Source organism: Vanessa atalanta, chromosome 20 (genome assembly GCF_905147765.1).
Source record: "Vanessa atalanta chromosome 20, ilVanAtal1.2, whole genome shotgun sequence".
In the NCBI taxonomy this organism is placed as follows: Eukaryota; Metazoa; Arthropoda; class Insecta; order Lepidoptera; family Nymphalidae; genus Vanessa; species Vanessa atalanta.
Window position 1 is genome coordinate 4,668,280 of NC_061890.1, and position 15,452 is coordinate 4,683,731.

Here is a 15,452-nt window from a genome sequence, read left to right on the forward strand (position 1 = left end):
TACTTTTACTGACAGAAAAATTTCCAAATTATTTTTAAAATAGGTAATAATTATTAGGGGCCTCAACGCCTTTAATGACTCAGGGTCTTCAGATCTCTGATCCTAACATAGATCATAACAACCTAATCGTGTTAGGTGCTTAAAATTGAAGAGTAGTTCATTTATTCTCACCAGGGAATTAATTACCTTGGCTGCCCTAGACCTTGGCCGTCTGTTTAATGATGAAAATTAAATTAAATACTATCTAATATGTTTAATTTAAAATTACATTCGTCTAATAATAGTGTTCTGTAATTATTCTAATGATAATATAACGCTTGTTATATTTTTCATACAACTTTAATTTCGAATTAGATTTTTTTTTTTAATATTGCAAAAATTTTATTTCATTAAAATATATCAATTAAAAATATATTTATTATATTATAAGTATGAAAAATTGATTAAATGTGCTATAATTAATGATAAAAACAGATTATTTTAAAAACAGTAATAGCCTAATGTCATAAATTAATTAAAGTTAATTTTCGAATTTAACAAGCTTAAAATAAAATTAACAATTATTCTATATTATTATAAATATAAACAATTAGGTATTTTTTCCTAAAATTATTAATAACTATAATTATTAAAATATATGTGTATATTGATAGTGTATTAACGCTGTATTTAATAGAACGTTTATAATACTTGCAACCCTAATGCAAAACTGTCAATCCTTTATTTGATTTTTCGATATTCAAAAAATAACGGGTGAAGCACTGGTCTGTTCGGACGACAGTTTAAATCTGTTAATTTAATAATCAGTGTAAACAAACTTACTGAAGACAATGTTTTATTGTTTTTGATGTAAGAAATCTACAAAGTGTTCCAAATGGAACCCTCAAAAGAGGCGATCACTGTTCGAATTACACGATTAAATAGACAGATTATTGGCAAAGTGACCAGTGGTACTAGTAAACATAATAGAAAAGTAGATCGTGAAACATTATTAGACGCTTTAACAGTTTTGTATGATGAGTGTAATGAAGACCCCGTTAAAAAATGCGACGAGCTTGTACGAACATTCTTAGATAAATGTAAGTACCGCGTGTAGCGTACTTTAACTTCCCTAAGAATAAACTTCCCTACAGCATTGAGTTGCGAGAAATTTATTTTACATAGTTGCAAACAATGAATAATTAAATTTATTCTTCTACGTATTGAAAATACTTTTTTGATTGAAATAATATAAATAAATTACATTGCTTATTTCAAAACATAAATGATTTCGATTTATTATATTTAACATGGTCATCGTCACGAGATGTTAAGTTGATTAGAAACGAGAACAATTTTTATTTTAAAGTATTCTTCTTAAACTTCTTTGAAATTTTCTCTACAAAGGAATGTGATTAAAGTTACATTTATTTTCAGATCGAAGCACACTAGCTGATTTAAGGAGAGCGCGTGTCTGTATTTCGGATTTTGATATTATTCACGTAATTGGCCGTGGTCATTATGGGGAGGTGCATGTAAGTCAGCAATGAATTTATAATAAACAATATTATACTTACGACTTCCACAATTCAGAATGAATAATGTATAATCTACATAATTATTAGAGAACAAATCTAAAATAATACTATTTTCTATATTCATTAGTAATAGATGACCGCTACATTTTGAATAACAAAGAAAGTGACATATGTAGTTTAATATGTAAATAATGTTTTGTTTCTTTAACAGCAAGTTGTAATAGATTCTAATATAATAATAAAATATTTATCATTTTTCAATTGCTCCTCTAGTTGGTGCGTGAAAAACAGACAGCTGATGTCTATGCTCTTAAAAGTATTCGTAAGGAACAGGCACGGAAGCGAGTGTCGGGAGCAGAAGATGAACGAGACATTTTAGCAAATGCTTCGGGGCACTGGATACCCCGTCTACAATATGCTTTTCAGGTTTGAATTAAATATTCAGTTATGTACCACATATGCTCATTAAATTCATCTATTGCATTTAATATTAAAATATTGTTATACATAATTCATAAAAATTATATTGTATTTTTTTTCACAGGATAACACAAATCTTTACCTTGTAATGGAATTGTGTAATGGTGGGGATTTAGCTGGTTTACTTAGTCGTCGTAATAACCCACTGTCAGAGCGTGATGCAGCTTTTTATATTGCAGAAGTCGCTCATGCACTTAAAACTCTGCATGGTATGGGCTATGTACACAGAGATGTTAAGCCGCAGAATATATTGTTGGACAGGTTAGTTACATATGTTATACTGAAATAAATTAAGTGCTCAACGAAGTGTGACATTATGTAAAAAAGGGTGAGGGTTGACTGGATTTTTCATAAAATTATTATTTTATGTATAATTGCTAAATGTTTAACGTCACACCAGAAAGTATCTGGGATGGAACGGCAGGAGGTAAAAATCATTAATTAATGTAATAATAATTTCATAAAAATTGGTTCAATGATTTAGCTATGTAAGCATAACAGACATCCACATTTATAGTATTTATTTTATATTATATATATGATATATTCCAGATGTGGGCACGTGAAGCTGGGTGACTTTGGGTCATGTGCACGTCTGTCGGAGGGCGGCTGCGTAACGGGCGCCACAGCGGACTACGTGGCGCCGGAGCTGCTGGGCGTGGACTGCTCTGCCGCGCACTCTGTGTGTCTCGAGTACTGCCGCCGGGTTAACACGGCCATTGTGGGTTCGCACGATGCACTAACGCTTTGTAGTTTTTTAACATGTTTAATATGACATTAATTTAATTTGATTTTACCAACTTCATTTGGTAGTGACGGTGATGAACAAATGTAACATTCTTATGTTTATGTTATGGTTCAAGACTAAGTTGAAAATATGTTTCATTTAATCTAATAACAGTTTTGGTTTTTTTGTGTGGTAGAAATTATGTAAAGGTTAAATATCTAATATTATTTTGCACGTTTTTTTTTATTTAGATCACGGTTTAACTATTGTACTAACTTGCATCATAATTACTTGCTTGTCTTTTGTAGTTATACTAGATTTTTTTGTGTTTTACATTTAGTTAAAATTTATTTGTTGAGTAGTTCAGTGATTATTACATGTCAATGAATGATTATTTTCGTTTTTGTTGTTCATTAAAGGACAAAAATACAAGAAAAGTAAAAGGAATTAAATAAATTTGATAATTAATTGAATAGTAATTAATGAGTTAGTTTTCTTTATGTATATTTTTTATTTCAGTCTGCTTGTGATTACTGGTCACTGGGTGTAGTGGCATTCGAGCTTGTGACCCTCAACAGACCATTTTCCTCTGGAGACGATGATTCCGTAGCTCAAATTCTAAGCAACATACAAAAGTATGTATGGTGATATTATGATCTTGCTATTTTCCTGCCAAATGTAAATGTTTCGATACAAAAATATATTTATTCAGGTACGAACGCGATCCAAACTCGGAACCGCCTTTTGAGCCTCTTCCGAACGGTCCGTCGAACACGTGGCGAGCGCTCGTGGCGGGCCTGTTGCGGGTGGCTCCTGCGCGGCGCTACAACTACCTGGACACGCTGCAGCACCCCGCGCTATCACACCTCGCCTTGCATGCCATTCGGGACCAGGTAACTTTTCAGCCGTGTCGGAATGCCGTTCTATCAATATACGAGTGAGACCAATGAGATAGTGAACTTATTTGCGAGCACATAAATGCACTATTTTAATCTGTGAAGTTGGTGAGTCTTTGACTCTATTGCTGAGGCTAATTTTAATATTTACATAATAATAATAGAATATTATGTATATTAAATGGTTAAAATTACATTGTGATATTAACGCCACCAGGTACCACCCTGGGTGCCGCACCTACGGGGCCCTGAAGATGCTACGTTTTTGGCTAGTCCCGCGCGAGAAGTCGTCCCTGCTTCCGCTGCGCCCTTCCGAACTCGTCCTCCCTTTGCTGGACACCTGCCATTCGTCGGTATGTACACTATCAACATAATTTTTTTAAATAATTCACAGGTATTACAATAATAGAAAATGATTACATTTATTTTTTCCGTTCAGGATACTCCTACGTAGCTCAAGAGGAAAATGAAGATATCAGTGGCGGTTTCAATGCGTCCCACGACTGTACAGCTATCAATTTGGCTACTTTCAAGTTAGTCACGTAACTATTGAAAAAGAAATTGCTATTGAAAAAAATTATACAAATAATTGTATTATTAAAAAATTTGACCAATACAGATCGGCGGAAAAGCTAGCAGCGATGCGAGGCCGCGAGGTCGCCTCGCTGCAGAGCAAGCTGGCGGCCGCTGAGGCAGCCTCCGGCGCGGCGGCGGAGCGCGCGCGCCGCGACGCCGACGCCGACGCCGAGCGGGTGCGCGCCAAGCTGCAAGCAGAGATCACCGCGCTCACTCTGCAGAACAAGTCTGTGGCTATATGTTACATGTTCCTGCTATTTCATGCAAAAATGCAGAAGACTAATACGATGCAATATTTAACAGGCGACTGGAACGTCAAGTTGAAGTAGAAAAGGAGGAGCGCATGGCGCTGCAACGCACGAATCAGGAATTAAGCAGTGGTGTAATTGAGCGCACTAACTTTGAGTTGCGCGCCGCACAGGCACAGGCTCTAGAACTGCAGTCTGAACGAGATCTGTTAAGAGAGGACATGGCACGCGTAGAAGCAAGAGTCAAAGATCTACAAGTGGAGTGTAATAGTGCTTTGGCCGCTGCAGACACGGCACGAGCGCAACATAAACATTACAAGGTAAAAGTAATAGTATTATTATCATTTGAAACCATAGCATACGTATTAAATATATTATCAATAACTAATAGACAACTGAAATAATGATCATGAAGAAGTTTTTCCAACCAAATTTATGTGCAGACTGTCAATTCTGAAAGTTCCATCTTTATAGTATCTAATTCCAGAAATATATACTACAGTTGAAGAGTTAATAATAGAAATATTAACTCTTCAACTATATATGTGATATCAGAATACAACTGATTTCTAAATCGGAGTTATTAATGACTTACCATAGGAAATTACCAAATTTCGAAAAATAATACAGTAATATTGGTCTATATTGTATTAACATATTTATTCATTTGCATATAAAATCACAAAAACTGCTATTGTTACATCAGGCACAAGAAGTTTTGTGTATAAAAAGCTTTACTCCTAAAGTCAGTCCAATAAGTCAACTATAACAATCTTATATGTTCATCCCCATATTTTCCATTAATCAGGATATCATACGAAATGTACAAGATTTACGACATAGATGGCTCACAGAGATAAATGTAAAACCCATTGTAAGTGTAATGGCAGACATTTTAAATAAATTTTGAATTGGCTTTTCCCAAATTGGTGTCTGTAGTTATCTATAGATCTTTACTTTTAATTCATATAGTGTTAGTCGAGTTTATAGTATCTCATTAAAAATGCATTACTTAGTATGTTATAGAAGCATTGTTTATTGTAATATTTTTTTTTGTAGATTTAATTTGTTTCATTATCACTTTAATTGGAAGTACATAGTAGAAATAGTTTCTATAGTAATATTTAATTTATTGATTTAAAACTGACATGTGCTCTGATCTCATTTTTTTTTTTATTTAAAGTTAAAAATACTTTCGATGAAAAATTAAAACTTGTTGATGAAAAAAAATAATCTAAAAATATTCGATTTCAAATTCAGGATACGGTAGCGAAGGAGCGCGCTCTCCGCCGTCAAACTCTGAGCGGGGGAGACGCAGACGCGACGCGCCTCGCTACGGCCGAGGCGGCGGCGGCGCGGGAGCTGCGCGCGCGCCGCGACGCCGAGAGCAAGCAGGCCGCCCTCGAGCACGAGCTGCAGCGCCTGCGCGACCTCGCCGCTGACCAGGCCGACCAGCTCGCGAGCGCCATGGTCTGTTAACTCTATCTATGTCGTCGGTTTTAATTTTAGTGGTAACGGTTGTTATGAACCAATTTGTTTTTTAAATACGTTTTTGCAATAATGGGTTCCTAAATAAGAAGCTTATTTCATAATTATATTCTATGTCATTTTAATAATTTCTACATAAATTATTATGTGCAGGATTCTATTAGAGAAAAGGAACGCGTAAACTCCGCTACGAACCAACAATTAAGCGAGACTCAAGTTCATCTAGCGCAGGAACGCATGCGAGCCGCTGCTCTGTCAGCGCAAGTTCAGGTATCATTTATTATTAAATATTAAATCGGGTATTTCAATGAGTTGCAAATGCATTCCGGTCATATACCGAATTCTAGTAAGAAATTATAGTCGTAGAAAGTACAAGTTCGTCAAAAGCTTTGAACTTGATGTTGTAACGTGGCTCGTGCTGCCGTGTGCAGGAGCTGGAGGCGGGCGTGCAGGCGGCGGGCGCGCGCGAGGCGGCGCTGGAGGAGCAGTGCGCGCGTACCGAGGCGCGCCTGCAGCAGCGCCTCGAGGCGGCCGACGCGCGCGCCGCTTCCGCGCTGCACGACGATGCGCGCCACCGGGAGAAGGTATGCCGTCTGCTCTGGGTCAATAAGAGTATTGCCAATAGACTGCATTTACTGACCCGACTCATTCGTATTCCCCAAGGTCACGACTCTCGAGCAGCTAGTTCGTCAGCTGGAACGCGAAGTCAACGCTCTGGAAAATCGTACCTGCGGGAGATGTACGGCCCACGATGCGCAGGGCGGGGCGAAGGCGAAAGTCACGAGCGGTACCAATACCGACGAAGCTGAGGAAGTCGACACTGCCCGCGATAATAGGAGCGACACGGAGAGTGTATCGGACTCACATTTACAAGTACATGTGTCCCTGCTTAAGGAGCAACTCGAACGCGCCGAAGCTCAGCTACAGGTTAGAAAAATATATTTAGCATTACAATATTAAGTCAAAAGAAGAGTACACCTGATACAAATTGTAGTATTTTATGATAACATTTATATTTCAGTGATAATTGATATTTCGTTTTAGGCTCGTGCTGATGAAATAGCAGCACTACGTCAAGAAGCTAGAGCTGCTAATTTAGCAAGATGGCGCAAGGTATGTTACATATAATTAATTAGACATGTGGTTTTTCAATAGCATAGCTATTAAATAAACCATGTCTCATTTTAGGAAAAGGAATATAATGATTTATCGTTGGACGCAAAAGTAACAGCCCGCGACCTAAAGAAAATAGAAGAACGGCTCGCATCCGCGCTAGAAGCGCGCAAGTCAGCTGAAGATAAAGCAGGTTTGGTGCACAGAGAGATCACAACGATAAAACCACAGCTTGAGCAAGTGACGAGGGAAGCTGAAAAATATAAAGAACAGCTGGATAAGTTGCGAAAGTCTCATGAAGTACTTCAAGCAGAAGTAGACAGGTGAGCGAATATGTCTTAATTACTGTAATAATTTATACAAATAACAAACAATAATCTAATACAACCTTCGTTTAGCCAACCAATCAGAATACTTAGGACTTGCTAGTATTAGAAAGCAAAAAATATTAATATTATAAAAAATTATATTATAGAAATAAAATCTTTAATATTGTTCGCATGAGTTGGGAGTCATATCACTAAGTTAAGAGATTGCAAATAAACGTTACTGTATATTACAACTTTTTTTCATCAGATCTAGAAACGATATTCGCAAATTAAAGAGCGAAGTACAGTACAGTGAAAAAAGACGCATGCATGCCGAAGAACAGGAAGAATTATCCTCACGTGAACGAGCGCAACTGCGGGACGAACTTGCACCACTAAAAGCCCAAAACAACGATCTAATTCAGGTAGAGTATCAGCCTGTAAATCTCCCACTGCTGGGCTTAATCCTCATCTACTTTTGAGTTTATTCCACCACGATACTCCGAGGCAGATTAGTTGATACAAATGTGGCAAAGCATTATCATCTGCATGATGCAGATTTCCTCACGATATTTTCCTTTACCGCCGAGCTTAATGTGTATTATAAATATAAATTAAGCACGTCTGAACTCACAGGTGCCAGCCTGCCTTTTAAAAATTAATTTTAATGAATTCAGGCAAGGCAGATTAAATAACATACAGCGAGGAGGAAGCGAATAGTGCAAGACCGGCTTTTGTGGAGAACTTTTGGGGGAGGCCTTTGTCTAGCAGTGGCCGTCTTCTGGCTTAGATTATGAACATCTAAAAAAAACACTTATCAATAGTCATTCTTGTTGAATTAGGATTAGAAGTTCAACCTATTGTGCAAAGGCATAAAACTAATTGTTTATTATTGGAAAAGAAAACAATGTTAAACAAAGCGTCATTGTCTTTTTATAGGTAAACAGTGACTCTCCGATACCGAGGTCATTATAATAGATTAGTTGGTCAGCGAATGTTATAAGTTGTGCTATTATATGTACACTGGATTTAATCATTTATATTCATCAAAGTATTGGCATTATTTACTGAATGAAGTTGTTAAATAAGTATGGCGTTTAAGTATCACGTTCCTAAGCCAACCGGGAAGAAACCTATAATCTGGCCCAAGCCTGAATATTTAAGCAACTTAGTGTGGTCACAACGCATGAGGCTCGCCCTCGCCGCAGACTTGCTGTGCGGGCGTTGTCGAGCCGTGGACTGCACACTTACGACCTTACACGCGCACTTGACCTCCGTAAGTAAGAAAGCTGTAGACAAAACGGGCCAAGTTATAGTTGTGTCCAGATATCCATTTGAATGATTCAGTTTCCTCTTAGGAAAACCAGAAAAAAACGTATTATAATCTACTAAGAACTGTTTAAAATAAACAATCAATAAAAGATAAATAACATTGTATAATATTCATTTATAATTAGTGTTTAGACAAACACATATTTTTCTGTTTCTGTTATATTCAATTTGTCGTTAGAAACAAGACAGGAATGTCTATCTAATCACCCCATAACTAACATATCATAGGTAAATCCTTAGTGCTTAAGATTTTGTTTTTGTTTCAGAATAACAAAGCACTACAAGAGGCATGCGCTCTACTGGAAGAGCAACTAACCGATCTCGAAAAGCTAACCGATATGCACGAGATAAAGAATAATGATCTCGAGGTGCCGTATACTTTTTACAAATATTTATCATGATACTAATATTAACTTAAATTGTTTTAACCATATTTTTGCACGCAGATTGAAACAGTTCGATTGCGAAACGAACTGGAGACTTGTCGCGCGAAGCTGTCGGAGGCGGAGCGGCAGGCGGCGACGAGTGCGGCGAGCGCGTCTCTCGCCGAGCAGCGTGGGGATGAAGCGCGAGAGCAGTTGCGCCTCATTACAACACAGCTGGAAATTATGCGGGTATTTATTATTCAAACATTTTTACTTCAAATATGAACACTTACGTAAGAGGTTGATGTCATGCTTTAACTATATAAATTAACAGGAAAGACTCGAGAATCGCGAAAGCCTAGTAGATGAGTTGGAGGCGCGCTTGGGTGCACTACAGAGCGAGGCCGCGGCGCGAGAGGCGGCCCTGGGCGGGGCGGGCAGGCGCATGCGCGAACTGCAGGAGGAAGCGGCCGCACTGCGCACGCGCGCGCACCAACACCACGAGCACGCGCTGCAGCTGCAGGCGGCGCTGGCCGATGCACAGGTGCTGTATGGATAAAACGAAATTACGCTTGAGCTCCTTGTGGAATAAACAATTTAAATTAGTGATATATTTCTCTCTCTAATAAAACATACGTTTTAATTCAAAAATAATAACAACTACATAAGTCACATAAGATAATTTAACTTTTTCATCTATTAATAATGAGGGTAATACTCATCGTATAGGAAGAAACTGAAGCGGCACGAGAAGCGCACGCGGCAGCGACTGCATGGTGGCGCACGCGTGAGACGAAGGCCGACGCAACGCTGCGACAACAAGCTAAACTTATCGACTTTCTACAGGTGCTTATTTTTGTTACTTTTGTACAAATTCATATATCTATTCAAATATATAGTTAACTGTATTACATCACTTTTAATATTTCTTAGGCTAAAGTGGAGGAAGCTGGTCGTAAAAAGTGTTCTCTGAGTAACAAGCTGTTTGGACGTTCGGGACGACGCGCTGCTGCCTCGCCGCCACTACTCAGAGTTAACCGGTATATACAGCATTAACTTTATAAAATGTTACCCTAATCGACTGTAAAAATTAAAAAAGAGGAAATTCTCATTAATCTGTAGCTGGTAAAACTGCAATTATTTCTTTTCACAGTGAGTTAAGGGAAGAAGTGGAACGTTTGAGAGCCAAGCTTGCGGCTGCAAATGCTAACAATGAAGCGAAGTATGTTTATTTGATCACTCTTATTATATTAATATAATAACATTAAATTGTATCAAATATTTAAAATATTTTATCGTTTTAGTTTCCCACCTACACCTAGACGAGAGCGAAGAGATAATAAACCAAAAAAAATTGTAAATGGGTGTGTATTACATATATTATGTCATTATTATTGTGATTTATATAAAATATGACCGAAATTATTACCTTTACAGATCACATGACTTGCATGCTTCAGATGGAAATGACAATTCTCTACTTATAATATGGTAAGCCAGCTTTCCATTAAGGAATAACTATACCCTGAAATATAAATTAGATCTTATGGTTGGTAATATCATCACATTCATTTAATCTTTTTGAACAGTAAAATAACGGAACCTGGTGTTTCGAAGGCACGATAGAGTGAAAATAACCGTCGAACTAGATCAACCGAGAACATATTTGTACTTTGGAATTTTATGTAATACATTACATCTAAAGGTGATCTGAACCGTATTCAGAGTCGCTAGATCTAAAATCCGTCTTCCAGGCCGGATGGTTCGCGCGAGCGCATGCAAGCGCGCTGCTCCGAACACGCGCTACTGCTGAGTAGCGGCGAGCGCACCGTGCGCGCGCGGCTGCTGGCGGCGGACGCTCGCAACCTGCCGCACAACGAAGCCAACCGAGCTTTCATGGTTCGTTCGTAATGATATTTAAATCACAGAAAGAGTTTAGTGGTCGTTGACTACCGGGGGAGGTTCTATGCTAATTGAAATATTCAAAAATATATTATTATATTATTCTGAAATAGACAATAAAAGTACTAATTGTTGGTCAGGTAAAGTTAGAGTACAGCGACCGCGCTGAAGCAGCGGTAGTATGTTCGAGTATTGCGGAACGTTCCCGCTGGATTGAATTACTCACTCCCGTCGGGTCCGTGGGCTACGAAGCTGCAGTGATGCTACAATGTCGATTACAACCAACATCAACTCTCTACGCTGCGACTAATGCAATCGCAATAGGTAAAGAATATAATAAATTATAAGAAAAAACAAAATAAATAAATGGAACAAATATCCGTCTAGTCATTGGAGATGTTAACATTTTGTGTTAAACAAAAATACTATACTTTGGATTACAATAAAATAGTTTAATATTATTGTAAGTGTATATATGTATTAATATTTAACATTATACATAATTTATCTGATTTTTTTAAATATTGAATGCAATTTGGATCATCATTTATCAAATTATAGTATAATATAGTATAAATATATCTCTTAAATTTTATATGTGATATGAAAAACTAATTTTCTAATATTTAGGTCGCCCTGATGGTCTACACTCGCTGCGCGGGCCTATACGTCTCGAGTGGAACTCGGATGTGTCTCCCCCACGCAGAGCCCAGCCCGACGCCGTGGAATTGCTATGTGCGGCAGGAGGACGCGCTCTACTCCTGAGCAGCGGTCTGCTTGCACACGCGGGTCTGCTCGCATTCACCTCGGCTTTGCAACGCGCCACTGCTCTCAGACCTACCGTCGCTCTCAGCCGAGTACAACTACCTGATAACACGACACCTCATTTAATTAAAGTAAATATCAAATGATTTTGTTGTTTCATATTGGTTATGATCAGTATTGTGCTAATAATAAGCGATAGAATTGACTTATATAGAAACAAAATAAAAATTTATATGTTTAAACAATTGAAATGAATATATTGCCTATAATATATTGACTTTGTATATAATCCGTTTTAAATGAAGTGGGCATTAAGCAGTATAATTACAGACAAAGAAATATACTTTTTTAGACTCCATGCTTATGACCCCATAACATATTTATTCAATATGAAATACAAAAAAAAGTTTGCTTGTATTATTTACTTCTATAACGTAATCAGTAACACTGATTGTTATCATAAAATATTTATATATAACAATTGTTATTATTAATAATAAAAAAATGCGTTAAAATTTAACCAATGTCATGAATGTTGCAGGGTATAGTTGATGCGTTCGATGGAATTTGTGCGGCAGTTGCATGTGGGCGACGCGTTTTTCTCCTTCGATTCGATGCAGCTAACACCGAGTTCAAGATAGCCCGATCCCTCACCATCGATCGACCGCCTTATTCTATTCTCCTCACGAGTCAAGTATTATATATATCAGGAGAAAAACCTCTTAAGGTTAAGCTACCGTCGGGATCTCTGGAGTCATTTGCAATGGATGAACCAATAGTCAATGCTGCTTTTAAGAGACACTCTCCGCCTCTGGCAATACTGCTTATTCGAAACGTACCAGTTGAAATACTTCTGTGTTATGCAGAATGCGGTGTATTTGTTGATGAAAATGGAAAACGAACTCGAAATGAGGATCCCAAGTGGAGTTCTTCAGTACACAGCTGGGAATTCGTTAATCCATTTCTGTATGCCATCGGAGAAGATAGAGTCACAATAATATATATAAACGACGAAGTATATAGATCACCACCTTGCACTTGCGACACTACTTCTATGACATCTAGTGCTTCAGAATGTTATCAGCCTGAAATATTCAACTACAAAGTAAATGAACCCTCATTATTAGGTACAGCGCCCAATGGTATTGTCATAAGGTCTAAGATTGAAGACGAATATAAAATTTCTATCGTTGAAGGCATGGCGGCATTTAGAAGTATCGGTGCTTCGTTGGAGTCTCTGAATACATTATCTGATGCGAAAGGCTCTTCATCAGACTTAGCACAGTCTCTTGTTGATCTATCACCACAAGACGAATCTCAGGAGAGCGTAGAAGTGACTACGGGATTTTTGGCAGATATAAGGAACAGAGCGCGACAGTTACGAATGAAAAATCGTGAAGAAGCAACATCGGATGATGTCATAAAAGAAATTTTGACTACCGAAGTTGGATTAAAACGAACTTCTAATGGTAGAAAATCTCCAGCGGTTATTTCAGACTATGAGACTGATAGTGAGCTTGACAGCGAAGAGGGTACTGGCTCTACAAAATGTACAGCAGACGTGTGTGCAGAAATGTTTACGAGACAGGTTCGCTTCCAATAATTGCACACTTATTATAATAAAATAATTTTACTTGTGTACTAAATGTACAGAGACTATTATGTCACATTAAACATAATATTATAGTCATTATACATATGTAACTTTATTGTTAGTAACATTAACAGTACTTAAGTATTAGTATTACAATGTTTTATTTAAAAACAAGTACCCAGCAACTTAAGAATGATTAGATAATTCTTGAAAAGCTTATCTTACAAGAAATAAATATGTTTTTAAGAATATCTTGTTTATTGATTTTTCTGTAATTATGTATAAATGTTTAATTTATATAATATGTTGGTAGACTTTTTTCATTTTTGTTAGGAGGCGCCTACTTTAACAATTTATTTATAAAAATAATTAATATTTCAATGTGAAGGACAAATTATAAAATAAAATTTGAAAGCCACTCGAAATAAGTATTTATGATTCCTTACACTTGCCTACATATGTGACGTGTTTTGCTGAATAAACTAAAAAAAAATGGTTGTAAACCTTTGCTTACGCGATTCCCTAAGTTTAATATATATATCATATTTCACAGGAAACTATTTTTTTTAACTTTTATTGTATAAGAATATGTTATGGCACTAATAATTTACTTTTCTTTTATTTCAAAAACCGATTTTTTTAATAAATATTTTTTATATTAAAATAATCGGACGTAGCTTTCGTGTTTTTTTTTTGTAAAATTATCACTTGCCTTTCATTAAATTAATATTAAATTATTATATGGATTTTTACTGTGATTTTATTATGCTTAATTATTTTTGTTTTGAATAAAATGTTATTGTAAGTCATGTTCATTTAATATATATAATACGAAAAACCATTCAGTTTTTTTTGTTTCCTAATACGAAGCCATATTGTCCCTTTCACACGGACCAGGATTTTCCACGTGTGTTCCCCACACATTCAAATAGAATAAAATTTAAAAGGGTATCGACGTAGAATCTTAAAACTAACAGCCAAATCAATTAGTATTTAAATTTATCAACCATAACTATTGATGTTTTTTTTGCTCATTTCATGCATGAGCAAATCATATCAAAATGCTCGCCAGATTCATATCTTGACAAGTCATAGCAAGAATTAACTCGTTACTTACGGATTGCCTTAATTTGTATGTTGAGTTACTTTAATAAAAACGGGTACTTCAGTCTCCAATCACATCCAGTCATTTGCTGGTCAAGTGGATTGGTTGTTGAGGACGAAATTTAATTTCTTGTCAAGTTACGTGATGTATAACAAAATTAAATTATAAATCTTTCTGTGAATATATTTTTTTAATTGAGTTTCCAGATTTATAGTAGACTAATAAAACAATAAATTAAAATTGTTGAAATCTTTTATTTACATTCTTATACATTTTATTTTAAATAGTAAGAGTGTATTTAGAAGGACCAATTTTAAGGGTTTTCATTTCTATTATATTCTGTTAAATTAGATTCATTATTTTCTTTGAGAAAATATAACAAAACTATTAAAAACAGAAGTGACGGAAACAACGTTTACATTTTGTTACTTTAAATAGCACAATAGGTAATGTACTTGAAACCTGTACTACATATAAATCTGACAAGCAGCAGAGATCTCTGTAAAAAAACAATGTACAACACAAAATTATACAGTGTGTAAGACCTGACATCCTATTCCTAATGAATTATATCTTAGAATCAGTCAAATCAGTATAATACAAGACACATATAAAAAATTGATAACATATGGTTGCACTCGAGTTTTCTTTCATTACATACATTTCTGGAAAATAAACACACCAGACTCACACGCCACAAGCACACAATTATATAATTACCTTTATACAATATGTCATTATCATTATTTGAGGCAGTCGCAAAACAATTTTATTTCAAGCCCATAGCAGTATTTAGAGTTACTCAAAATGTACACTGACGTCCTCATTTGTCTTATAATAATGTAAATAAGGGGCTTAGGTTTTGTTTTGATTATAATCATCTTCAATAAAATAATGATCACGTTCCTGATTCATTCGTATTTAATTTCTTAATTATATCTATACACAGATTGAAGGTCGCAGACCAGTTTCTCTATAAATAATTTTATACATTTTACAAAATCAATGTAAGGTATATCGTCGATATTTCGGAATG

The 15,452-nt window shown here is 36.1% G+C and overlaps 1 protein-coding gene across 2 annotated transcripts; it reads left to right on the plus strand.

The window, feature by feature from the left end:
- Positions 1 to 757: 757 nt before the first annotated feature.
- Positions 758 to 13,491, plus strand: LOC125071914 (citron rho-interacting kinase-like). 2 transcript variants are annotated; one of them, XM_047682343.1, is made up of 30 exons: positions 758 to 1,079; positions 1,417 to 1,514; positions 1,791 to 1,943; positions 2,062 to 2,258; positions 2,550 to 2,718; positions 3,244 to 3,359; positions 3,437 to 3,617; positions 3,838 to 3,973; positions 4,060 to 4,153; positions 4,240 to 4,422; positions 4,500 to 4,764; positions 5,705 to 5,914; positions 6,086 to 6,202; positions 6,364 to 6,516; positions 6,596 to 6,859; positions 6,977 to 7,045; positions 7,121 to 7,368; positions 7,622 to 7,778; positions 8,952 to 9,053; positions 9,132 to 9,299; positions 9,385 to 9,594; positions 9,780 to 9,896; positions 9,984 to 10,090; positions 10,204 to 10,272; positions 10,355 to 10,414; positions 10,488 to 10,541; positions 10,805 to 10,949; positions 11,093 to 11,276; positions 11,583 to 11,848; positions 12,259 to 13,491. In XM_047682343.1, exons 1-30 carry the CDS (start codon positions 875 to 877, stop codon positions 13,318 to 13,320), a joined length of 5,559 nt encoding a protein of 1,852 aa, XP_047538299.1. In that variant the 5' UTR covers positions 758 to 874; the 3' UTR covers positions 13,321 to 13,491. The 2 variants fall into 2 exon arrangements, with proteins under 2 accessions (XP_047538299.1, XP_047538300.1); XM_047682344.1 differs by having other exon boundaries at positions 2,550 to 2,679.
- The last annotated feature ends 1,961 nt before the right edge of the window (positions 13,492 to 15,452 follow it).